Source organism: Denticeps clupeoides, chromosome 1 (assembly GCF_900700375.1).
Source record: "Denticeps clupeoides chromosome 1, fDenClu1.1, whole genome shotgun sequence".
Taxonomy (NCBI): Eukaryota; Metazoa; Chordata; class Actinopteri; order Clupeiformes; family Denticipitidae; genus Denticeps; species Denticeps clupeoides.
The window spans coordinates 10,646,278-10,671,839 of NC_041707.1; the positions used below are offsets into that span (position 1 = coordinate 10,646,278).

At 42.8% G+C, this 25,562-nt stretch overlaps 4 protein-coding genes across 6 annotated transcripts; 1 reads left to right on the forward strand and 3 right to left on the reverse strand.

Moving 5' to 3' along the window:
• Positions 1 to 763: 763 nt before the first annotated feature.
• On the forward strand, positions 764 to 5,352 carry marc1 (mitochondrial amidoxime reducing component 1). Its single transcript, XM_028998326.1, has 7 exons — positions 764 to 1,613; positions 2,205 to 2,375; positions 3,267 to 3,432; positions 3,500 to 3,640; positions 3,764 to 3,825; positions 3,895 to 3,966; positions 4,449 to 5,352. The coding sequence occupies exons 1-7, from the start codon at positions 1,363 to 1,365 to the stop codon at positions 4,570 to 4,572; spliced, it is 987 nt and encodes a 328-aa protein (XP_028854159.1). The 5' UTR covers positions 764 to 1,362; the 3' UTR covers positions 4,573 to 5,352.
• On the reverse strand, positions 5,325 to 12,241 carry hhipl2 (HHIP-like 2). Its single transcript, XM_028988589.1, has 9 exons — positions 11,912 to 12,241; positions 10,149 to 10,801; positions 8,697 to 8,840; positions 7,558 to 7,889; positions 7,330 to 7,456; positions 6,979 to 7,124; positions 6,805 to 6,886; positions 6,009 to 6,091; positions 5,325 to 5,845 (listed from the first exon to the last, which is right to left on the reverse strand). Exons 1-9 carry the CDS (start codon positions 12,239 to 12,241, stop codon positions 5,430 to 5,432), a joined length of 2,313 nt encoding a protein of 770 aa, XP_028844422.1. The 3' UTR covers positions 5,325 to 5,429.
• Positions 12,242 to 17,000: 4,759 nt separating this feature from the next.
• On the reverse strand, positions 17,001 to 21,158 carry susd4 (sushi domain containing 4). 3 transcript variants are annotated; one of them, XM_028991919.1, is made up of 9 exons: positions 20,924 to 21,158; positions 20,056 to 20,259; positions 18,942 to 19,115; positions 18,656 to 18,844; positions 18,220 to 18,279; positions 18,049 to 18,087; positions 17,825 to 17,969; positions 17,367 to 17,731; positions 17,001 to 17,242 (listed from the first exon to the last, which is right to left on the reverse strand). In XM_028991919.1, exons 1-9 carry the CDS (start codon positions 21,009 to 21,011, stop codon positions 17,205 to 17,207), a joined length of 1,302 nt encoding a protein of 433 aa, XP_028847752.1. In that variant the 5' UTR covers positions 21,012 to 21,158; the 3' UTR covers positions 17,001 to 17,204. The 3 variants fall into 3 exon arrangements, with proteins under 3 accessions (XP_028847752.1, XP_028847744.1, XP_028847733.1); XM_028991911.1 differs by lacking the exon at positions 18,049 to 18,087 and having other exon boundaries at positions 18,088 to 18,279; XM_028991900.1 differs by having other exon boundaries at positions 18,049 to 18,279.
• Positions 21,159 to 23,292: 2,134 nt separating this feature from the next.
• LOC114795405 (thrombomodulin-like) lies at positions 23,293 to 24,478 on the reverse strand. Its single transcript, XM_028988632.1, has one exon. It carries the CDS (start codon positions 24,382 to 24,384, stop codon positions 23,293 to 23,295), a length of 1,092 nt encoding a protein of 363 aa, XP_028844465.1. The 5' UTR covers positions 24,385 to 24,478.
• Between the last annotated feature and the right edge of the window lie 1,084 nt (positions 24,479 to 25,562).

Genomic DNA, 25,562 nt, shown 5'->3' on the forward strand with positions numbered 1-25,562 from the left:
GTTTTCTGCGCCGGCCATGGAGTTCAGCAATCCTGCACAGGATAAAAATAGGGCTGGACTGGCAGGCTGCAAGCGGCACTTTCTAATATGAGATCAGCTCGTTGTCTTTGACTGTTGGCTTCTACATGAGAAGCATCACAGGCAGCCTCTCTCTCTCTCACACACACACACACACACACACACACACAGAGAGAAACTCACACACTGTTAATTCAAAAACCAAGGATTACTAGTTTGAGAATTGTTTTGTGATTAAAAAAAAGGATCATGTTTGCTTCAACGATGCTGTTCATTGCCTCTAAGGACCGCGAGACCACACTTTGGACCGCTGCTGTACTACGCCAACAATAATTATTAAACCTTCCACACACAGAAAAATGGATGGATGGGTGGATGGATGGATGGATGAATGGTAGCGCCCTTATTTCTAGGTGCATGCGTGTTTCCTTTGATGCTGATTCAATGACGATCAGTCAAGATTTATAAAATCTTTACAATTCACCAAACCCCAATTGCCCCCTTTTTAATAAAATCAACCCCCACCCCCCCCCCCCCCCCCCCCCCCCCCAAAAAAAAAAAAAGGTACAGCATCAAGTGTAGCAGAAATGAAAAGCATTAGAAATGAAGGAAAACCCCCTAAATCGGCCCGTTTCCGCCACCTATTGGAAAACCGACAAAAGCGCTTTTACCTTTGATCGATTTACGTCGACATGAACCCACCAACAGAAACCGCGTACGCACGCTGGTAGGCGTGGCCTGACAACCCGACGTCAAACAATGACCAAACATCGGTTCACCTAAACGGTTTATTGCAAAAAAAATAAAATAATAATTATTTTCACCAAACCATGGCATTACGTGTACAGAGAAGAAGACTCCATCTGCAGACTTTTGCTTGCGGCAGATCATTCATTTCTTTACAGAGTTCGGAGAGACCGACCTCCAGTTCGTCTCCAGATAAGTTTTTTTTTCTCAGATGCAAACGAAATTATCGCAGTTTTCCAATTTTAATATTTTTTTTTTTTTCGAGCCTTAACGAATAAATAACGACAACATGTTGCGAATGGCACCCATGCATCAGCGCGTTACGCATGGTACCCATTTTCTGGAAATCTCAAATGTACTTATATTCACATCCATTGGGCTTTTATCCTCGTGCTGTTTTTTGGCATAATTCTTTTTATTTTATTATTATTACCGTCGGATGTGCGTTTTTTTGGAGCAGCGCGGCGTCTCCAAATTTCCTTCCCTGGCGCCTTTAAAAGCACGAGTGACGCAGCAGCTCTTTTCATTGGTTGAGCCGCCCTGGTTATTAAAAAATAAGCCCCGTGGGGTCGAAGTTCGCGCAGTGCGAGATTAATCATGGAGCTGAAGGACGCCGCGCTGAAGCTGCTGGACCAGAACCGGAAGGCCGCCGGGTGCCTCGCCGCCGCGGGCGTCGCCCTGCTCGGTCTGGGTCTCGGGTACAAGTACTTCGGGACGCGGAGAAAGTTGACCCGAGTGGGCGTCGTGTCGCAGCTGATCATTCACCCCGTGAAGTCCGGAAAGGGGGTCCGCGTGGCCCGCGCGGAGTGTCTGCGCATGGGGTTGCGGCAGGGGGAGCTCCGCGATCGGTGCGTAACCCGACAACGCGACGCCAAACTTTTTCCTTTTCAGCGTGGAAGCTTTCGTCGTTTTCTGGTCAGAGCTGTGGCCAATCATGACACGGCGTTACTGCGTTCTGACCAATCAGCGCAAAGCTTGTACCTCGACATCCACGCCCCTTACGTCGAAACGGTAGTCGCGGTCCGGTCTCCCTCGCAGCGTTACGTGGCCTTCAAGTTCAATATATATTTTTTTGTTTGTCATAAATTATATAAAGAATATATATAGATAAATATGTATTGTGAGCCATCAATGCAGTAATAAATGCATATGCAAGGAAGTGTGACAAGTGACAAGTGGTCCTGATTGGTGTTGCAAAAAAGGTTGGACCGTGCAAATATGTGCCGTGGAATGTTTTGGATGTTTTTTGGATACCCTCATGTATGTTGAATCATACTCAGTTAACATAAACATATGAAATGGTGTATATTATTGTATTTTGTGCTTTTGTGGCTTGAATATTTTTACGATGTAATGTCTACCGTAAAATTGTCAGGATTAGGATCACTCTGTATAATAAACAACAGCAATGATGAAGATTTGAGGATGTGACTTTGCAGACACTGGCTAGTCGTCACCGAAAATGGCCAAATGGTGACAGGGCGACAAGAGCCACGCTTGGTGCTGGTATCAATGACGGTTGAGGGAGGAGATATATGCCTCAGTGGACCCAATATGGAGGAGCTGAGGGTTCCCCTGCACCAGCCCAGCAACTCCATTTTTGACTGCAGGTAAGAGATTTGGGCCTGTACGGTCAACAGACTTACTTCATTTACATTTACAGCATTTATCAGACGTCTTTATCCAGTGTGACTTACAATTAGTAGTTTAAGTGTCTTGCTCAGGGACACAATGGTACTAAGTGGGGTTTGAACCTGGGTCTTCTGGTTCATAGGCGAGTGTGTTACCCACTAGGCTACTACCACCACTTACTGCAGATGGCATGCTGACAGCTACGCTATGGGTGCCAGTCTGAATATTGGCCAGATGAAGGAATGTTAAATATTAAACTGATGTCAGATTTTGGACTCTAGTTAATGTCTACTCGGTCTCTCTGTATTGTTATGTCCCCACAAAATACAGTGCCTTGAAAATGTATTCACACCTTACAACTGTTTTTTTTTAATGATATTTTATGTGATAGACCAACACAAAGTATCCCATCATTGTGAAGTGGAATGACAATGACACATGGTTTAAAAAGTTTTAAGAATGTAGATCCCCCTAAATAAAATCTAGTGCAATCAATTGCTTCCAGAAGTGACCTAATTAGATAATAGTGTCCACTTGTGTGTAATTTAGTCTCATTGTAAATACACCTATTCTGTGAATGCCTCAGTGGTATGAATGCATTTGTTGTTTATTGATTAACATATATATATATATATATATTAAGCAGTGTTGCACAGGCTACAGTTAAAATTAGTCCCAATTCCAACGTCAGCCATTTAAATATTTACTATTTAATGTAATTTTACCCTTTTTCAAGTGATCGTTAATTTGCTACAGGATTCTGACTAAACTTTTTATTTCACTTTCCTCTTTTGTAATAGATTTTGTAAAGGCTAAAAATGGCTCCTGTCTGAGTGTAGCCAGCTAAACAAAGACCTCTGACTGTGTAGGGTTTTTGGTGCCGACATCCAAGGCAGAGATTGTGGCGAAGAGGTCTCTCAGTGGCTCACACGGTACTTGGAGTCTGATAAAACACTTCGCCTGGTGCATTTCGAGCATCACATGAAGGCCAGGAACCCTGTGGAAAAGGAGCCGGCCTTCCCCAAGGATGAAAAGGTAGCATTATCAATATATTTTTATCCATATTTATGTATGAGTTCTCTCTCAAATGATACGACTGCAGGTGGCCTATCCTGACATCGGAGCTGTCATGCTGCTCTCTGAGGCATCGCTGGCAGATCTGAACACCAGGCTGGAGAAACCCGTCACCGTGGCTCAGTTCCGGCCCAGCATCGTTGTCAGTGACTGTGCAGCATTCAGTGAGGTGCAGTACAGATGTTCATAAGTGATCAAATTTACTGGATGTGTTATGAACTTATATTTGTAATCATTTTCAAAATTCAGTGAATTTAATTTTTCCGCCCTCTGGGCTGCTTGTATCAACAAGGATTCCTGGGATAACATTCAAATCGGGAATGTTAGGATGGAACACGTCATGCCATGTGGCAGGTAGGTCTACTACATACATTTTGAAAACTTAAAAAAAAAGTTTATAAAACACTTATTTATTTAATCCAGATGTGTTTTCACTACGGTTGACCCTGAAACTGGAGTAATCAGCAGGAAGGAGCCACTGGATACACTCAAAAGGTACACAGACTGGACTAACGGACACACTGTGGTCACACTGTTTACTACACACGTTGGGATGGGTGGCAAACTACAGTAATATGTGAATATATTACTATAGAAACTCTGTTGGCAATTAAGTAATATCAAGATTTTCATGTTTTCAATAAACTTATATTCATATGATCCTAACAGATGGCAGGACCGTTATGGTGAATTAAGGTCACCTGTTTGTTCTACTGAAAGTTAGGGTTCGTTTGACACTTCTCATACTCATTCAAATCGATGAACACAATGCAATACTCAAAATTGCAAGCCAGCATCCAGTGATTTCATGCTAATAATAAACACTTTTCATGCTTTCCGACATATTAAAAAAGTAGCATGTTAGTACAGTATTTCAGATTCGTGCGTATCTTCATTCAAAATGAACACTGGAGCATGTATTTCCATATGCTACTTTAATCATATTGTTATATTATCCCCCCCCTCTTCCTTTTCAGCTACCGCATGAAAGACTCATCACAGAAACTTTATAACTCATCACCACTCTTTGGTCAGTATTACACTGTGAAGCAGACGGGGAACCTTAAAGTGGGAGATCCTGTCTATAAAATAAGCTACTGAGTCGGCCTGCAGAAGCTACCTTAGACGTGCCTTGATCATAAGTGCCTGGCAATAATCTGTAATAACATGTCTGTAATATCTGGAGTGTCTGGTGTTTCAGTCTCTGTTTGCCTATTATTTGAACTAATTTCAGTCAAATATCAACAACACTAATATGTTTTAATGATATACACGACTATTGTGCATCAAGTGTAATGCACAATATAATGCAATTCTTATCAATATACTCTATGATCTAAGTGTACTATTGATGACCCATGCATAGTTAAATATTCAAATAATCATCATACATGACATAATGGCATAAATCCTTTCATTTGAAATACTCTATCTATCTACTCTATGTACTCTATCTAGTAAAAAATTGAATGCTGTTTGTGATTGTAAAAAAATCGGCACAAATGGGATTATATGATCTGTTCCTACATCACACTTCACTCATTTTGTTTGCTAAGTGTAACCAGAGGCAATATTTGAAATTAATATTTGAAAAACTCCATCCATAATTCAGACTTATTTATCACTAAAGTCTAAACATATAAACAGTGTAGTTGCGGAAACCTTTAGCTACGTGGCAGATACACACACATATTTGCCCAAGTCACCTGACCTGAAACATTGCACATGAATAGATTTTATTCCGCAAAATGTTTAGTACACCAATTTCACCATTAACATAACGACACAACATGCAAACTGCATATTTAAGTAAATGAAGAGAATATTCAGAATACATCAAATAAAGTCCTTGCTTTCCTGAAAGTAAATGTTATAACACAATGCTGTGTTTTTGTGAAACTTTATTTCACTTCGTCTTGAAACTGATTTCAGTTAAGGGGCATTTTTAAAAATACTAATTAATTTCTCTGCTTTTTGTCAGCTTTTACACTGGTTATCTTTTTCGAATGAGCTTTTTGTTTGAGAGGCTTCTTACTACGTTTTAGATATATGGCCCTTGTTTGTTCTTTCTCAGCCTTTGTAAACTTCTCTGGTATTTGGTGAAGTAATGTTCCAGTTTGGTTTGCTTCTATAGCGGTTAAGAAATTTGTTGTTCTGTTGATTCCCAGGAGATCCAGATCTGCTTTCAATATGCTGCTGTTTACCTTTTGCTTGATCAGATTGGCCTTCTTTTGGTGCTTTGGATGCATCTTGGTCGGACTGGTTTGGCTCTTGACCTTCACCTTTGGAGATAATGGGGTTGGTTCCTTGGCAACTACTTTTAGTTTTCTAAGTGGAGGTCTTGTAGGTTGCTCGCTTGTATTGAGTACAGTTGCTGAAAATGTAGACAGTAGACAAATTCTAGACATCTGTACACATCTAGATATAAGCATGAAAATGAAGAGAACAGACAAAATGCTATAGCGTGAGTGCTGTCATCATTGATGAGAGGTCTACAATGATGTTTATTAATACTGATGACTTTTTATTAAACTTACGTTCTATTGGGACCAGTGGTACTTTTTTCCCTTTAACCTTAACAGGAATTGGCTTGTATTTGCATTTTCCTGGAGGCGCTCTCCTGTATCAGTCAAGTGAACAAAAAGGTAAGAAAGAACAGTTTCAGTTCTGGGCACCATGGACCGACTGAAAAAGGAAAAAGTACACTGTGGCTCTGGCTTTTTGGCAGGCCTCCATTCCACTCGTCTATGACTGTGTATAAAATGTTGGGAATCAGTAACAGCTGTGGCTGGAGGTATGGTTTAGTGATTTATACAGGGGGGTGGTTTTCAGAAGACTAGTGGAATACGCATTGATCGATTTTATGATAATTTGGCAATAGGCCGTTTCATCTGAAAGGATTTTGTTCATATAAAATAATTAAAAATGACAGGAAGATGCTGAATGATGCCATTGCATCATCAGTGTTAATAAAATCCCACTGATGTGCTTTACTGTAGTGTCCACTTCTGAAAGAGAAGTTGGAATAAAGCCCAGTTGGCTGAATGGTCAAGGAAGATTCCAAGAAAGTGAAGGAAACTATGTGAACCATGTGGTCCTTTTAAAGTGAACGGTCCAATTGAAGATGACAGCCCAATAGAACTGACATACTAATCACAGACTCAGTGGTATATTGTCTTATAAAGCATTTGTTAATATTCAAATACGTATAGGGTAATATAATAAACTATTGATCTGTTAGGGAGTAACAGTTAACATCAGATATGTGTTAAGTTTTTGCTAAATATTTACACTTTTAAGATGATACACACTGTCCCACATGCATTACAGTACCTGGAGGGGTCCATAAATTTGAATACTGTACCAAAGGGTGACTCTGAACTTGGATGTGACGTAGCTAGAAAGTACAGTTCTCCTGCAAGCATTATAAACATAGATAAACTTTAAACCATCAAAAGCAAAGGATTATATACTCTTGTGAGATAATGTAATAGAATTGCACAGTGCCTGCTTCGTCCTCTCCAAAAGAAATGATGAACCTGTGGTGGTGATTGATGAGTCCTGGGAATGAGCAGGTGTTTGCGTCTCCCATACAAATATTCCTCTCTTTCCAGGTCCCTGTCTTCTTATCTTCTTCTAAAGCCATCAGTTGCCTGGGTGATAGTCAGCACATAGAGCAGGAACCCATTACTATCCTTATTATTTGAATGTATTTGAGGAAGAATTGTGTCGCTATTAAGGCAACATTGGCTCAAAATCAGCAAGGAGCCGGTTTCAGCACCTTACAGGTAGATAAAAGATACAAGATAGATACAAGTCAGCACTAACCAGTATGTGTGGCACAATCAAATGACATACCCACTCATAAAGTCCCCAAAGATATACAAGCCACTGAGGTTGGGGGCTTCACATCCTCTATAGACATAACCTCCCGTAACTGACTTTCCAATGTGATGGCCATAAGTGAATATGGGAAGAACATCATCTGCGGAGAGCAAAAGGTCGGTTACATTTGTACAAAATCCATTTTCACCGTGACCCTATCATATTATTGTAGCACTACTGTGCTGAGTTTCAGAGACTCACCAAATGCAGAGTTTTGACACAGTGCCATGTCAAAGCACTCAAACCCCTCTTTCGCCCTCCATCCATAGTTGCCTCCTTTCACAATTACATCTATTTCCTCAAACCGATTCTGGCCCACATCACCACAGAATATTCTCCCCTGTCCATATTGGCTGTCGGGGTCACCTCGATCCACTGAACAACGCCACGTGTTCCTCACACCGTATGCGTAAACCTCTTGACGTGCGTCCTTGTCGTGGATGAAAGGATTGTCTGAAGGAATTTTGTACGGCTTCCCATCTTTGCTGCTGCCGTCCACATCAATGCGGAGCACTTTCCCCAGTAATGCACTCCTAGGAACAGATATTAATGCCATTTTCTGGAGGTATTTCAATAACTACAAATATTTGTCCAAATGCATCTGAGCAATTGGGTACTAACTGGTTGGTAAACTGGGAACACAAACTAACAGCAAATTCTAGTCCGTATCACATACAGTTTGATCCTTTCGCATCCTTATTTTCCTACTTCTGGCACTGACAGTTTCTGTCCTGCCTAACGTGTGCACTAAGGTTGCCAACCATACCATATTGTCTGTGTTTCTTAAGTAATATGTGTTTTCTTTATTTTCATGACCATTTACATTGGTAGATTCTCACTGAAGGCATCAAAACTATGAATGAACACATGTGGAGTTATATACTTAACAAAAAGTGGAGACCTGTCCTCCACAGTCACCGGACCTGAACCCAATCGAGATGGTTTGGGGTGAACTGGACCACAGAGTGAAGGCAAAGGGGCCAACAAGTGCTAAACTGATAACAAACAAAATACATATCGAATAAGGCAATGCTTCAGTTGCCTTGCCGAACGCAATCTTTACACTGCAGTTGAATCTGTACAGGAGTAGTTTCCACTACGGATGTGCTATACCACTTTCCTTTTCAATCCAATACCAAGTAAAATTCAGGTTGGTTCAGGGGGAGTGGGAGCTGCTCTGTGTGAAAGTGTCCCACTTTTGGGGCTGAGAAAGTTGTCAACCCTACTGTCCACCCAGTGGCAGGTGCCACTATAACCAGACAGTGACTGTATTCACTAGTGTTGCACTAATTGCTACTACCCTGCAAAGCAAAGTCAGCTTGATCCTGCAGAGCGCTCACTTGTTCTGTGAGTTTCCATGTTCTCCAAATGGATCTCCTGCTTTACCACCGTCTCCAGTGAAGATGTAAAGGTATCCATCCAGGCCGAATAGCAGCTGGCCTCCATTGTGGTTCGCGGCTGGCTCCTCTATTTCAAGAAGAACCCTGGACAAAAATATATATTGAATACAATTTTCCTTCTCTTCAAATAATAAATAATAATAAGGATCAGCGTTTGAAACAGGGTTTCTGCAGGTTTAAGGAAGTCAAATTTAAAACTTTTAAAGACCTTTTTTAAGACCACTTTCATCAAATTCTGTCCTAATTGTATTTTAATCTTAAGTAATATATTATTATTTGATGTATTAATTTTCCTAATTTTAGGCACTTGCTTGCCTATCATTGAAAAAAAGAGAATTAATAATTACTAAATCTATACATCACTTCAAATGTTATTTTTCCAAAACTGCACCTTGATATAAATAAAGAACTTTTTCAAATCCAGGTACATTTTAAGGAAGATAGGAACTGCTGGATAAAATGGGATACTTTAGGGTTTTATGTGCTGATACAAATTTGTATTCACACATATGACTTGTAAGATGAGCAGGGTGCTTTAAGAAAGCTGCGCTGTTGTACGGGGTGGGTGTGACTTTGAACGGCGAGCGAAAACGGAAATTGAACTGTGGTGTGGCTTTCGCGATCAAACCCTGTGAAAAGTAATAAGCCCCCCCTACAATAATAAATACTATATTTATTGTACATGTGGTCACCATCAGCTAACGACGGTGGCTGAGATTTGCAAATCAAATGAACATTTCATCAAAAAACATTTAATACATTTATTTACAACATGCGAAAACCTTTAACCAATCACCAAAACAAATTTACAAGCAGCAAAACATACGGAGAGCATAGGTACTACAGAGCAGAGGTTTGTGCTTGCTGACCTGGTTTAAATGATTGACATTCGTTTCTATTGCTACCCCGCGTTCCCCGACTCCAGTCCAGGACGTGGCAGGGACGGTTAACAGACTGGAGTGCGACTGAGAAGCTGGTCTCATTTTAGTCAGCTGGTAAACTTTGAGAGAATTATATAATATATCGTCTCTTAGGTCCATGTATGTTTGAATGCCGAGACTGCTGGATTACTGGCAGATTGAAGGTTTGTCTCATTTGATTTAGAAAAAAGATTATGTACTTTTCCCTCCTCACTATTCCTGATTCAATATAATAAGAATTTTTTTAACATAAAGAGAACATGACCGCCCGTGAGTTCCAAACCCAAAAACGCCTAATTATTTTAAGGTTACCAGTAAATAAATGTATTGGGTCTGTAGTATTTTAAGACCTTTAACTCTGGATTTAAGGATTACTGGTCATTTTTAATGATGTTTAAGGCCTTAATTTTTTTAAGAATCCGACTTTTTAAGCATCCGCTGAAACCCTGTTGAAAGTATTGATCGGCCACACCTCTCGGAGTTTTGATTGGCCCTGTTCATGTCGTGAGAGGAGACGCTCATCTCACTGATGCGGATCTTCTCCGCCTGATTGTGCACCAGGACTGAATAGTAGATGAAGAAGCGACCGTTCTTCCTGAAGCGTGGATGGAAAGCCAGGCCCAGGAAGCCCCTCTCATCACCCATCCATGGGGTGGACAACACCTTGCCACTCACATCCAGGAAAGGCCGCTCTACTCGGCTCCCATCCTTTAGGAAAACCCACACAAAGCCCAGCTGCTCAGCTACAAACATGCGATGGGTGTTGTCCCCACTATGGACCATGAGCACTGGGTTCCTCAGCCCGTTGGCCACCTCTTTCAGGCAGAGCTGGAGACAGCCCACAGGGTCTTCGGCCACTTTGCCCAAGTTGCTGTACAGGTTTGTATTGTGGAGAACGTCTGGATAGCAGTAGTCTTTATCGGGAAGATCGATCAGGTTGCAGAACCTTGAGCGGTCGCTGACGCAGGACTCTCTGAGGATCTTGTTGTCGGTCAGGTATTTGACGACAGAATGGCACTTGCTGTGGAACTCTGAGCAGTAGACAAAGCAGAGTCCTGGGAGGTGTCTCACTGGCGTGTAGGGATCCTCGGCATCGTACAGATGAGCTGCATATGGAGAGCATTCCTTCAAAGCACGGTGTGAAAATAACACATCACAACATGCCTCGTCTCTGCTTTGCATATACAGTACAGGCCAAAAGTTTGGAGACACCTTCTCATTCAATGTGATTTCTTTATTTTCATGACCATTTACATTGTAGGAGTTATGTACTTAACAAAAAAAGATGGAATAATGGAAAACATGTTTTATATTCTAGTTTATATTCTAGTTTAAAAAATCCACCCTTTGCTCTGATTACTGCTTCAAATTCAAATTCAAATTTTATTTGTCACATACATAGTCATACACGGTATGATATGCAGTGAAATGCTTAGGCGACTGCTACAGACCACAGTATTGCAAATATTGCAACTATACAATTATTACCAATATGCAAATATTGCAAACATAACCAAATATTACAATTTTATGTCTTTAAAATAAAACATAAAATATGTGTAATGGCAAGGTATAAAGAGAAAAAGTGAAAAAATTATGCAAGAGTAAAAAAAGAGTAAATAGTTTGTGCAAAAAAACTCGGGGGATTGAGTCCAGAGTGATTGAAAGTTAAAGTGCTGGAATGTATTAGAGTTCTATGAAGTGTTGTGGCTGTTGAGAGCTCAAACAGCCATACATTGAATGAGAAAGTGTGTCCAAACTTTTGGCCTGTACTGTAGACCGCTGGACAAAAGTTTAAATACGCCTTCTCTGTGGCAGTTATGGAAACTAAGACGGGGCCATTTTGAACAATCCAATGCAAAAAACACATTTTGCTTGATTAATCTGCTTTTTTAGAGTCACTTCATTTTTACCTTTATTACTGCTTTGTTCACTATTGTCTTAAAAAAAGCCACTTCATGGGATGCTTATTAATTTGATAAGTCCAGCATAAGCCTTCAGGACTGTTGGAAAACCATCTCCAATGTTTATCTTTAGGTGTCCTAGAGAGTGAGAGATTCGATGTACTTATTATTATTATTTTTTTGCCTAGCTTGCTTTTTTATGTGCGTGTCAGGTGTGTGTTTTCTATAATGTAAAAAAGACTGCAAGACCCATACATAAGTAGGTGCGTCCAAACTTTTGACTGGTATCATATATCCATATGATACACATCGCAAGAGAAGAAATGGCTACCTGGCACAAAATGTCTTTCAGCAGATCACCACAAGGTTCGTACGCGTCCGAGTCCAGCAGGTCCACGATGTCCCAGTACCTCTCTGCGATCCGGTTGTCGGCCCTTTGGTCGCAGCAGCCGAAGGCGTCGTAAAGGCTGCAGAATTCCAGGTGGTGCGGTGGCCTGAAAGGGGGCTGGAAGTCCAAGCACTGTGGATGGGAGGACGCGCATCGCAGCAGAGCGGCGTGGAGGAGCGCAAGGAGGACGCGCTCGGCGCGGTCCCGGCCCATCTCTGCACTGAAGGGCGCGCACCCGTCGGGCCCATTTACGCGGCGGGGTGCGCGCGTCATAGTTTCACAAAAATGATGCGTGATCATTTACAGTTTGCGTTTTGACATATGAGCATGATAGAATAGAAAAGATCAAAGGGGTGTAAGGGTGTACCTTTTTGGAACATTTTTTTCACTATAAAAATACTACTAATAAAACTAATTTTAAGAATCCCCTTTCCCCGATTTTGTACAAATGCCGATCAGCTGATCAATGTGTTTTCTTTATTTTCATGACTATTTACATTGGTACATTCTCCTTGAAGGCATCAAAACTAAGAATGAACACATGTGGAGTTATGTACTTAACAAAAAAAAGGTGAAACTGAAAACATGTTTTATATTCTAGTTTCTTCAAAATAGCCGCCCTTTGCTCTGATTGCTGCTTTGCACACTAGATGTCAAGAGGTCGTCACCTGAAATGGTTTTCCAACAGTCTTGAAGGAGTTCTCAGAGGTGTTTAGCACTTGTTGGCCCCTTTGCCTTCACTCTGCGGTCCAGCTCACCACAAACCATCTCTTTTGGGTTCAGGTACAGTGACTGTGGAGGCCAGGCCTCCACTATTTGTTAAGTACATAAGTCCACATGTGTTCATTCCTAGTTTTGATGCCTTCAGTGAGAATCTACCAACGTAAATGGTCATGAAAATAAAGAAAACACATTGAATGAGAAGGTGTGTCCAAACTTTTGGCCTGTACTGTAGATAAGTGTGTGTGTGGTGTGTTATAACGTCTAATGGAATTTCAGCGCACCGCATTCCAGTCCGCTACGTGGCGCTGATGCACATGAGGTCAAGAAAGCAGCAGCAGCAGCAGCAGCAGAAGAAGGAGCGCATCATCAGCGTTTACCTTTGGCGCTCGGCGCTGCTGCCACTTCCATGATATAGCGAGTTGTTGTTGCAATGGAGGAGAGGCTCATTTACGCCGTGTCCGCGTATCCGGAACTGTACAACACCGCTTTAAGCTCCTACAAGGACTTTAGCAAGAAGGCTGAGGCGTGGCGCGCTGTCAGTCTGCAGACGCAGCTCCCAGGTGGGCTCCTGATATCCGTGGCGCGTTCTTTCCTTTCGGTGAAATAGGACACAGGCTGGATGCGACGACGGGAGTCGGTCGCGGGTCTAACGTTTAGTGAGCACCTTACGTTCGAGTGGGTGAGTTTCTCAGATCGGAAGCAGGTAACCAAGGTAACGCAACCACCCCGACGCATACGATGTGGTGCAAATCATTGCACCCTTTATCTAACAAACAAAAATGTCAAACATTGGCCGGATGGTGAATCACTTGAACCGTTCGTTGTAGAATGTCCTTATTTTCACGAGACCGTGTATGTATAGGGAGTTCCAGTCCATCTGTGGACTTTTGCTTTTAGGAGATCGTTCGTTGGTTTGCAGAGCCTGGCCTTGTTTGGATGTGTTCAGTCCTTGTTGCGGCTCTCTTGAACATCTGGACGAAATGATTGCCGCGTGCACTTGTTAATATTTACTTGTGCATTTCACAGTTTGGAAAGTCACGCCACAGCACAGCACAGTGGCCGGTGCACACAGTGAAATGTGGTGCCTTGCTCAAGGAGACCTCGGTGGACCTCAGCAAAAGTTAGCAGTGAGTTCTGCATCCGACAGACATTCATAGAAGTTCGTGGGATTTTCTCTTACTAGAAACCTAGAAATCTCAACAAGTCATGATCTGGTTTTTCAATTGCTGCAGCTGATAAATTGTGAACATGCGAAACCCGAAACTCAACCTCAAACTTAACCCTAATGTATTGTCTACGACTTTCACAACTGTGAAAGTGCAGGATGTACATGGATTTACACATGTATTTTGACCTCAGCTGAAAGACACGATTTTAAGATAAATTAAATTAAATCTCTCTAGTGAAAGTTAAGTGATTGTTATTGTGAAACTGCAGCACAGCACACAGTGACTCAATGAAATGTGTCCTCTGCTTTTAACTATCACCCTTGGTGAGCAGTGGGCAGCCATGACAGGTGCCCAGGGAGCTTTGCTTAGCAGCACCTCAGTGGCACCTTGGCGGATCGAACCGGCAACCTTCTGATTACGCGGCCACTTCCTTAACTGTTAGGCCATAAATCATTCCGTCTCTCTGTTAGGAACTTTTATTTTGAAATGAGTGGCTGAATTATTTTGCATTGTCACAATTTATCAGCTGCAGCAATTGAAAAGCCAACATGTGTGTGCTTAGATTCACAGACTTTGAGAAAGTGGAGATTTCTAGGTTTTTGTTTAATGAGAGATCCAGCAAAGGTCTGTGAATGTCTGTCGAATACAGAACTCACTGCTAACTGGCGGTCCTCGTGGCACCATGGCGGTTTAGGATTTGAACCCGCAACCGTTTGGTAACGGGTCAGCTTCCTTACCCGCCAGGCCACCACTGCCCCATCGTCTCTGCATGTAACCCATCCTCCTGGGGAGCAGTGGGCAGCCGTGAAAGGCGCCCGGAGAGCAGTGTGTGGGGACAGTACCTTGCTCCGGGGGACCTCAGTGGCACCTTTCTTAGTCCGCTTCCTTACCCGCCAGGCCACCACAGCCCCGCTAAAACGAGTCTCGTGCAGGATAGTCTCTTCCTCTTCCTTTCAGAGTTAATGTTGGGAAGGTGTAAAAAAAAAACTATAACTAGTTTAAATACTGATTATATGTATAATATAAAAAAGATTTTATCGAGTTTAACTAGAGTCTGTTGATATTTTCATGAGGTTTGTCAGATTTTATTAAAAACAGTGAAATGTGAATGTTTGCTTTCATGATTATAATGATCAAATCATTTTACTGATCAATGGTTACAGTAATATTGAATATTGATTGATAAATGACACCAAAATGTTCATACCTTAAGGGTACAAATAGTTAACTATGACTGTTAATTAAACGAGGTTATAAGTGATGCCATATGAACCGTGATATTATTCTGGTCACATTTTTTCATATGCAATGAAACGGGGGAACTTTAAGTTCTTTAACATTTTTCCTTCTTTTATTAAAGAGGAGGACTGCCGGAGGAAATGGAAGAGCCTGAGAGACATGTTCATCAAGGAGCAGCGGCGCCAGGCCACAGGCGGCAGCACCAGGAGGTGGAAGTACACAGATCAGATGGATTTCCTGACTCCGTTCATACAGTCCAGGTCCCCCATCTCCAACTTTTCAGCCGGGGAGACCGAGGACGACAGGGAACACGATAAGGACATGAACAATGACATGGGTGCCATCACCAGTAAGATGAAAGATGCTGAGATGCCCCCGAATTTTCCAGTTAGCAGCATGCTGTGGTCAGGGCAGAAACGATGGGACCTCAGTATACAGGAAGGAAACGAGGATGAGATGTTCCTCTTGAGCCTTCTCCCCCATCTTAAGAAGTTACCCCATGAGAAGAAGTGTGCTGTGAAACTGAAATTCCATCAACTTCTTTATGAGGCGGAGTTTCAGTAATTTTTTGTAAAAAAAAGACATGATTTTCTTTTGTATCATAAGTGTAAGAATATTTTTATGATCGCTCAGTGTCTGTAGAACCATGTGTGTGTAGCCTGTATTTATTCTCAGCATAAAATAAACAGTCATTGTTCTTTTATTTCTTCATTTCTGCACAGTGTCTTCATGTTTTACTACCATGTTTAATGGTGAAGGGCTGCATTCTGAGGGTTCTGTTGTGTCCTGATGGCTTTCATTACTATGTAAATGATGGATAAATTTGAGTAGTTGCATTTTAATTGCTTCTAACATGGTCAGTCATTTGACATTTTTGTGATAACCTGCATTCACATTTGTAATGTCAGTGTGTTGCATATTTTTCTAAATACATCGTTTAAACGAATACTTGCTCATTTTTTGTGTTTCGGTAATGCTCATGAAACGGTTATAAATTCACTTTGACCTACATTATGAATCAGCAATTAGGTGTCTCATTCACTCCTTGTATTTGTTGTCAATTATTGTCATATTCCAATTCACTGCTAGCTGATACTTGCTCCAGTGGGATTTTTATTTGGGACTGAAAAGGTCTGCAATGTGCTCTGCAACCAGATAAATCTATGTTACATTATTTATACTGCCTACATATGCCAGTGAAAATATTTTATTATTTATATCTGCTACATATGCCTTTTAAATATTTCATATAATCTTTCTTTTCTCCACACCCCTCCATGACATCATCTTGATACATGGCTGGAAACAGACTGACTTAATTTGCATCCTGTAAAATAAAACTGAATGAAATCAAATGAAATGCTTAGTACAATGGTCGCAGGTTGTCAACAATCCCTTTTACCTTTCGCAACACATAGATGTTATGAAACATCAAGGTTGTGAGTTTCAATCCCTACTTGTGTGTGTGGGGTTTGTATATTCTCCCTGTGTTGGTGCTGTTTTCCTCTGGATTCTCTGGGCTGGTGACGCTGTACTGTCTGTTTGTGATTTAAGTGTGTGTGTGTCCTGTAGTCATGGAAAGTGAATGAGTTAATATTGCAATGCCTGCATCAGCTGTGATTTTGACTATTTTACATGAAATGTACATAAAACACGTGCTCAGTATTGTCAGCATTAAAGCACGCCAAAATGATTCAGAATGCAAGTGGTTTAGTGAAGATATGGACCACCATGGTAATGGGGTTCCAAAGGGGAGGAGCAACAGTATGTGTTTATTTTTTGAGGACTTTTTTTGTCTTTAAAGTACAGCAAAAGAGGTACTTCACTACTGAACAATTGGTATTCATTTAATTTGTAAACAGATCAGGCATGTTCAATGGTGACAATTCAGTTTTCCTCAGATGCTAAACGTGTAATTATTTTAAACATTAAAATGCAGTTTGAGATGGATTGGATAAAGGTTTCCTAAACTTTCTATTTGATTTTTGGATTTTATCATTAAAAATGATTTTAGAATCAATATAGAGGGTGATTAAATTATCTGATGAACAATGTCATAAGAGCAGCAGTCTGTGCAAATAATTTGAGATGATTTGATCATGTCATCAGTAATGTTCAGGTCCATCTTCCACAAGGGGAATTGCTGGAAAGAATTATAATGTAGAAAGTGAGAATTCTACATGGAACTATATACAGAAACACACAACAATAAAATGGTCATCATGTGAATGAACGTGAATGAACATAAGTCGGGTTCAGGATCTTACCATCAGCAATGTCAATGCTTGGACTAGTGGAAGCTGTTTCCTCGATGGATGTGATGATGTTGGCCCTGTCCGCATCAGACAATGAGGGCTGCATGCTCTGTACACCTTCGGACGTGACGGACAAACTCTCAGTGGTTTCACATTCACTGGTGTCCAGCGGCGCACCGGCCTGGGCTATGCTGTATCCTGGATACGCAGGGGGGCTCTGCTCTTCCCCATTCCATGTGTTCCCCATGCCAGTGGGGGTTGGCACGCTTGGAGGATTGAAGTCTGTGCTATTCACTGCTTCTTCATAGGTGGGAAGGTGCACAGGAACACCATCCACCACCAGGATGTTATGGTCTCTAGGGTCCCGCCGTTGACTGCTGTAGAAATAGGACAGAAGCAAACACAAAGATTCACCTGACCATTTCTTAGAACCAGAACCACCTTGGAGAAATGAACGGGCTTCTCTGTACCTCAGACTCCAGTGAGTTGTGCATTTGAACTGGAACACCTTTACCATGATGACTATGAACAAGGCCAGAAGCCCACCAACCGCTGTGGATGCCACCACTTTCCATGTTGTCAGTAAAGAGTCAGGGATGCCTGGCCAGGATGTGTCTGTATAAAAACACATCCAAATATATATATGTATAAAAAATTACTAGTGTATTGCTGTAACTGGAGTCCTGTTATATACCTGAGCCACTGGCTGGTAAATGTGCCTTTTTCAATGTACCTGTTTTGACGCAGTAGAAGTGCACGTGAGGGAACCATTGACCGTACTGACATGTGATGTACTGGTAATCATTAGCTAGGGAATAGCCAGAGTCACAGTAGAACTCTACTACAGTCCCATGTGTGTACCGACCACAAAGTTCTGGATGGCAGATATAATCCCCGTGTTCCAATGCCGGCGGTAAAGGACACACTGACAAAAAGACAAAAAAATAGCAAGGATTATCAGTTCAATACCCGAGGCTCAAATAGACAAACGGACATTGTTTTTCCTTTGGCAAATAAAAACTTGAAATTATAACAAGATTATATTTCTGTTTTCATCCAAAGGACTACAAAATATACAATTGGTCATATAAATATAAAATTCCAATGTGCAAGACAAACTTATATGTGGACTCAATTTTAAAAAGGTCATCAAGTTAATTATGGAAGATGCTTTTGTCCAAAGCAACAGACAAAACAAAAACTAATTTCTGTGAAATTAATAAAATTAATAACAAAAATTAAAAGTTAATAAAATTAATAACCTAAACCTATGAATAACCTAAAACCTATAAACAACTTACCTTCCACCTCAAGGCACTGTGGTGGTACAGTTGACCAAATAAGGTCATACATGCATTCCAGAAACTCTGCCCCTTCTAGGTTGTAACCCGGAAAACACTGAAAGAAGACCACTGTCCCCACTGGGACAGAGAACTCTGTTTCCGACAAGTTCATGTAGCTGTGAGGGGGCATCAAAGGACGCAAGCAGCCTATGGAACAGACAGACCATTCCTATTTACGAATCTGGAAATGTTGACGGTCATTCACTCTTCAGTATCAGTCACGTCTCCAGCAGACTTTCCGTACCTTGACAAATAGGTTGATTGTCCCAGGTTCCGTCATCCTGACAGACTGAAACCATGGTTTCCACGTCTGGATACCGAATTTGAAAGCCCTCATGACAGCTAATGACAAGATTATCTCCAGGCTTGTAGGTCTTATTTACAACGCTGGCATCTTCAATGTAAGGAGGTAGACAATCTGTTGAGAAATAATGTTTTACAGTCAACACTCAACCTATCATCACTGTACGACTTTATGCAGAGAAAAACCTTGTCAGTACCTGATGCGTTCCATCTGCTCATATAGCCTCAAAATATAGTATTACGCTTTTACTGTGATGAAACACAGTATGTAAACACACATGCCGCCAAGTGTCCAGCATATGCAGATCAGATCTAGCTGGGGCAGTGGTGGCCTCGTGGGTAAAGAAACTGACCCGTTATCAGAAGGTGCCACTGAGGTGACACTGAGCAAAGTACCGTCCCCACACACTTCTCCCCGGGCGACTGTCATGGCTGCCCACTGCTCACCAGGGTGATGTTAAAAGCAGAGGACACAGTCACAAACAGCAGACGAAATGGATGGGGAATTGACAAGCCCCGTTGAGTGTCTTCTTGGAGTTGCAAAATTACATCTCCACACATCGGCCTGACAAACTACAGCAAGGGTCCGCTTTGTTAATGTTAAATGACACCCCTACTCATTTATGGGTGTTGCATTTTCTACATTATAGAATAAAATAACACAGTGGATCTGTGTGTTATATATTAAACAAAAAAAAAAAATAGCAAGGTGGAACTTTTTAGTCTTTCCAAAGCAGGGAGCTTTGGCTGTGAAGGCGGCATTTTCACGCTCTTGGCTTCTCTGTACCACCTTATGTTAGGGGCGGTTTTCCAACAGTCTCGGAGGTTTCTACTGAACATGTTCTAATCATTCAGTCATTTTAATGAGCATCTGCAGCTTATGATGGTGCCAACAGTGACCAAAGCAGTCATGAAGGTAAAAAGAGGCGACTCTGATTCATCAAATATCCTTCACTTTCTCCTTCTACAAAATTACTAAATATGTTTCTTGCATATGTAGTGCATACATATTCAGTGCCCGTTCTTGCCTCGTCACAGCAACTTTCAACACTTACCTTCTTGTAGGCACAATGGTTTAAGGCTTGGTCTCCATCCCATTGATCCATTTTGGAATCTGGTGCATACAATCAGCGCGGACCCCTGAAGCCGGAACCCTTCCATGCAGAAGAACCTGGCCACTGCCTTTTCAAAGAAGATCCCAAGAACTGGAGTCCGATTTCCATGTTCAGGGAAACCAGGGTCTTCACAAGACTGTCCGACTGGAGAATAAATGCAGCAGCCACTGAACCACTTCGTTTTAGTTTCTTTATTCTGAACATACCTCTGAATATTATTCCTTTTATCGTGCATTCGGAGACGTGAGTAGTTTCGTATCTGTTAGCATGTGGCTGAAAGTCTAAAGACAAGATTTTACTGCAGTCATGTGGTGAAGCATCGGGAAAGTTTATGACAGCTCCATGAACATTGTCGCCATTTTTACAGACTTCATGAAATTGTATTTCTGTCTCACCACTGTTACACGGTGCTTCGTGTATTACAAAACTCATTTTAGTTCCTCGCATCCCAGCATTTGAATGATTGGTTTGACAAAATGTCCCCAGACAGCTTTACTGTCTTCATTCTGAACACGCCTTGCTGCTTTAGAAGCTGCTCTGTTGTAATTTTATAACCATCTTAAGTAATGTTGGGGGAAAAAAATACTTTTCATTCCACTTTTCTCCTGAAAGAAATGTAAATGACATATACATTATATGTTGTTCGGGCAAGCCTCAGTACATCTGAGGATGTACGTGCACTAAAATATTACACTTGTGCTGTCGTGGGGGACAGTATCGGCCGTCCCGCGATCCAAATAAGTTCGGACACTGTAACTTTGGAACATGTCGTGCATGTCATGCGGACCGAGATGCCGGTGGTCCTTACCTGCGGTCAGGTCCGAAGCAGCGAAGCCTTCGTGGAAGGACAGAAGAGCGGCCAGCGCCAGGAGAATTCCACTGACGTGACGACACATCGTCCACCGGGGACTTTTCCTTTTTTTAACTCATCCGAACTCTCTGACGTTAAACGCAAGGAAGATGCAGTCGGCAACTTGGAACGGGACCATGGCAGAGCATTAAAGCTAACGCGAGAATCTCCCGTCGAGCTACTGCCCTGCGGATTTTGCTATTTGTTCGAAACCCCCCCCCCCCCCCCCCCCCCCCTTTTTTTTTTTTTTTTTGCTACAACGCACTGCGATCTCGGGATTGTAAATACAGAACAATATTCTCCCGCCGCGGCAATTCAGCGTCAGACGCACTGAAGGTCGAACCAACGGGCTCCGCTGCGCTGCTGCAGCCGAGCATCGGCTCTCTGCGAACCGATCACTTCGCCGAACGAACGGAACAGATTCGGACCGAGTGATTCTTTTTTTTCTTCATCTGAACGAATCATTGGCCTTTTAATATGCAGGGTGGGCCATTTATATGGATATACCTTAATAAATGGTTGGTGACATTGAACACATTAACTTGTAAATAACTCATGAAAGAATAAAGTTACGTTAAAACCAGACCATTGTTTTTCTTGTGAAATTACCAATACATTTGATGTGTCACATGACCCTCTTCCTATTGAAAAAACAAAAGTTGGATCCAATGGCCGACTTCAAAATGGCCACTATGGTCACCACCCATCTTGAAGAGTTTGCCCCCTCACATATACTAATGTGCCACAAACAGGACGATAATATCACCAACCATTCCCATTTTATTAAGGTGTATCCATAAAATTGGCCCACCATGTAGTGTGAGCTGTTACGCAGAGAACCAGCATCACACAACACGTCTACGTCTATCACTGAACCAGGCCTGAGTTGAAAACACGACAGGACGGTCTTTCTACTGATCAGAGAAAAGATTCGTAATTCTAATCAAACCCGTTTGAAATCCGGATGATTTTTTAACGATTTGAGCCAAATGATGTATACCATTGACTAAAGACCACAATCTGGTCCACATAAAAATAATATGGACTCTTCTACTTTTGTAAAATCTTTTTTTAGTTTCCATAAGTGGGAAATTTGCAACCTCCATTTTATTCTAATGACCATAGATTACTGGAGATCCGACAGAGAAAATTCTTGATTTCGAGTGACTTGGGGTGCTGGGAATGAAAGCACGACTCCTCGACATTCTCTTCTTTCCATTTGCGTGGGTACACGTGGGCGCCACCTTTATCGTGATTCAACCAGCAACGTCTGTGCACGCTGTGTTTTTATTTTATTTTATTTTACCCAAAAGATGGCAGCATTGTACAGCTGACGGGGCAGGAGTTGCCAGGCGAAAGCTAAAACCTGCATGCAGCTCCATAGGATTTGTGTTAAAGAAGATGAACAGACACTGTGCTCAAGAGGGGGGTCATATATAGAAGTTCTGGTACGCAAAAATCTAAAATGAATAAATAAAACTTTTTAATTTTTTTAACAAAATATATAAAACATATGTTTGTGTTCACGTTTACACACATACAGAGAGAGGGTAACATGAGAAAAGGAGCACGTTAGAGATACCCAGAGATACCCATGATACCAATACCCATGAAGGTGTTTACATGTAGAGCGACGTCACATCTGTCCCAGTAAAGATGGGGATGTCACAGTGTGGTGGTACCACATCACCTTGAAGTGTTTCATCTGTTGTGACAGATGGGAGACTGTCATGGAAAGGGCAAGAATGGCCAATATATTTACTACTAAGGTGAAGTGTCTACTTCTGCCTCAGTGACAAGCTGATGTGACGTGCTTCTGAGTGTGTATTGTGGGCGGTGATGATTTCATGTGGGCTAGTATAGGCTAAATAACAATTTTCTTTTCATATTCTTGATTTAACTGTTCAGAGGTGTGGTCATCTACTGGTAAATGAATTTAAATAAGCAGAGTTTATGTGCAGGGTCATTTTATAGGAAAATGTGACTTCACCCTATACCCTAAACATATTGGCAACAATGGACCCATATCTGCACCATATACTGTACTAGTGTGAATTGTGGCCAGTTTTATACGTTTTTTTTTGCTCTAATGAAATAACTGAGAGTGGGTTTTGTAATGACGAAATAAAGTTTTTGCTTATGAAGAGAGCATTCCACTGGAACCGATTGTTCCTCTCTACGTATATGCAGATATTCCATCATTAACAAACATTTCCAGCTTCCAGCGTCGTTTGCGCCACGAACAAAGTCTTTGGCGTGGAGGGACGTATAACCGCTCCAAGTCTCCGAGCTTCACCCTGCGGTTGGTCCGAAGCTCCGGAGAACGTCTAGCTTATCGTGAAAATCCGAATCTTGCCCTCCCCCTCCTCCTCCTCCTCCTCGTCGCCCACGAGCTGCAGGTCGTAGGACGACGACGCCCGCGCGCAGCGGCGAGCGCCGAGCGCCACCGCCAGAGCGGCCAGGAGGACGAGCGCCGTCGCGCCCGCGATCGCGCCCGGCGACGCCGCGGCGGCGCGCGCCCGGACCGCGGTGGAGTTGGCCGGCGGCGTGTCGGGCGCGCGCAGCGGCGGCGTGTCGGGCGCGCGCGGCGGCGGCACCGGCGCCTCCGGTTCGCACCGTTCGCCGCGCGGCCGGAAGCCGTCGCGGCAGGCGCACTCGTAGCGGCCGAACGTGTTGAAGCAGCGGTGCTCGCACGCGCCCGCGTCGCACTCGTTGTAGTCCACGCACGACTCGTGGCCGTCGCGCACGTAGCCGTCGCCGCACTCCACGCTGCCGGCGGCGCGCAGCGCGGGACACTCGGCGTCCCTGCAGTCCAGCCGACAGTCCCGCTCGTCCTGGGCGCTGATGGCGTAGCCGTTTCTGCAGTAGCACCGGTAGCCGGCCCGCTCCACGCGGCAGTAGTGCTCGCAAGGGCCGAGCAGGCAGCCGTGGGGGTCCACGAACAGCCGGCTGTACTTTTTGTCCGGGGTCGCGGCGCTGTCGCACACGTGTGCCTCGACCCCCTGGCACAAGAAGCCGTCGAGGTGTTCGTGGCACTGCCTCTCGGCCCACGTCCCGTCGCGGGAGACCGACACGCAGTGGGAGCCGCACACCGTGTCCCGGCTCTTCCAGCGGGTGAAGTTGGTCCCCTGGTCGCCAGACGTCCACACGTAGCCCCGCAAAGGCGCCGTGGCGCCGGCGCAGTCCCTGTCCGGCAGCCGCAGCCCGATCCAGAAATGTCCCTCCGTGACGGACAGCAGGCGGCCGACCTCCGCGGCCACGGCTCCGGAGCGGATCTCCAGCAGGCGCCCGCCGATCTCTTCGCACCGGTCCCGGGCCGCGTGGAAGTTGGCCGGGACGGGGACCGCGCAGGGCGCCTCCTGTCCCCGGCACGAAGCGAGCAGCGCGGCGAGCGGAGCGAGGAAGCGTGCGGGCGCCATAGCGGGGCTCGCTGGTCGCCCCCGGCCGGACAGGCTCGGCTTTTCTACCCCGTCCGGAGATAAGCCGCCCCGAGGAAGGAAGTTGCCCTCGGCTCTGGTGGAATGTTTGAAGGCGGTTTGATGTGCTTCTGACTCATGGATTCGTGGGGTTTTGCTTACGAGCGGATTCCTTTTTATGTAAACTTTCTAGTCCTCGACATAGGAAATGTATTAAGCTTAGAATGCAGGGCGGTGCCTGTGTGAATGAACAGCACGGAAAAAGTCATCTTTTTTATTTATTTATTTTTGCTGGGCATTTCCAGTTGTTCGGTTTTTATTACTATTAATAATATTATTGAGGAAACAGGTTTTAATACATTTTAAAGTATTTTTTACATGTTACAGTGTAATATTATGACAATAAACTTGAAACTGAAACTTTATTCAATCAAACTCTTTTAGATCAAAAGCAGCTAGGGGTTGGATCTCTTCCTCTAACTTTAAATTAACTTTAAACCATATTTGTCTGGAAGTGTTTTCCTGGAGTTGCCACAATTTTTTTTATTCACCATTCTGTCTCATAAGACCACTGTGAACCCCAAGAGGCGATAGTCCTGTCTGTCCTTGGTCTCGCCATGAAGTAGCTGAGGCTCTTCTTGTAGGCACGGCCTTGTTGCTGGTGAAATCAGGTTCCCTACGCACAGAGAAATGGAGGTACCACTGTGTACACTGTAAAAAATAAACCGTAAATTTTACGGTAAAAAACCGGCAGCTGTGGTTGCCAGAACTTTACCGTGAAAAATACGGTAGCAACGTTATTGGTTTTACAGGATTGCACTAACTGTACTGTATATTTTACGGATTTTAATTGTTTTTTTTACGGTTTATAACCGTCTAATTAACATTTATTTTGCTATAAAAAAAAATTAGACCCGTCAAATTCCAGGGTTTACATTGTAATATTTACGGTTCATGGCCATGTTTTTTACAGTTCAGAACTGTCTAATTTAAAGGTTTTTGTTGTAATAATTACGGCTTGTTACCATATTTTTTACAGCTCAGAACTGTCTAAATTATAGGTTTATGTTGTAATAAATACGTTAAAACCTATAATTATTTCACAAAGCAGACAGAAAACTATTTAAACTAAGGAAAAAACATTAAATATGTAAATGCTGTTGAATTATTTTTAATATAAA

Excerpts from the sequence above, each read along its gene's own strand:
- marc1 (XM_028998326.1), top strand. The coding sequence starts at position 1,363 with ATGGAGCTGAAGGACGCCGCGCTGAAGCTGCTGGACCAGAACCGGAAG. Across the intron at positions 3,433-3,499 it reads CCTTCCCCAAGGATGAAAAG|GTGGCCTATCCTGACATCGG; the intron begins GTAGCATTATCA and ends ATACGACTGCAG. Across the intron at positions 3,826-3,894 it reads CACGTCATGCCATGTGGCAG|ATGTGTTTTCACTACGGTTG; the intron begins GTAGGTCTACTA and ends TATTTAATCCAG.
- hhipl2 (XM_028988589.1), bottom strand. The coding sequence starts at position 12,241 with ATGACGCGCGCACCCCGCCGCGTAAATGGGCCCGACGGGTGCGCGCCC. Across the intron at positions 7,125-7,329 it reads TTTGGGGACTTTATGAGTGG|GCAACTGATGGCTTTAGAAG; the intron begins GTATGTCATTTG and ends ACTATCACCCAG. Across the intron at positions 5,846-6,008 it reads ACCACTGGTCCCAATAGAAC|CAACTGTACTCAATACAAGC; the intron begins GTAAGTTTAATA and ends CTACATTTTCAG.
- susd4 (XM_028991900.1), bottom strand. The coding sequence starts at position 21,011 with ATGTGTCGTCACGTCAGTGGAATTCTCCTGGCGCTGGCCGCTCTTCTG. Across the intron at positions 17,970-18,048 it reads TTTACCAGCCAGTGGCTCAG|ACACATCCTGGCCAGGCATC; the intron begins GTATATAACAGG and ends GTTTTTATACAG. Across the intron at positions 17,732-17,824 it reads ACAACTCACTGGAGTCTGAG|CAGTCAACGGCGGGACCCTA; the intron begins GTACAGAGAAGC and ends CTATTTCTACAG.
- LOC114795405 (XM_028988632.1), bottom strand. The coding sequence starts at position 24,384 with ATGGCGCCCGCACGCTTCCTCGCTCCGCTCGCCGCGCTGCTCGCTTCG.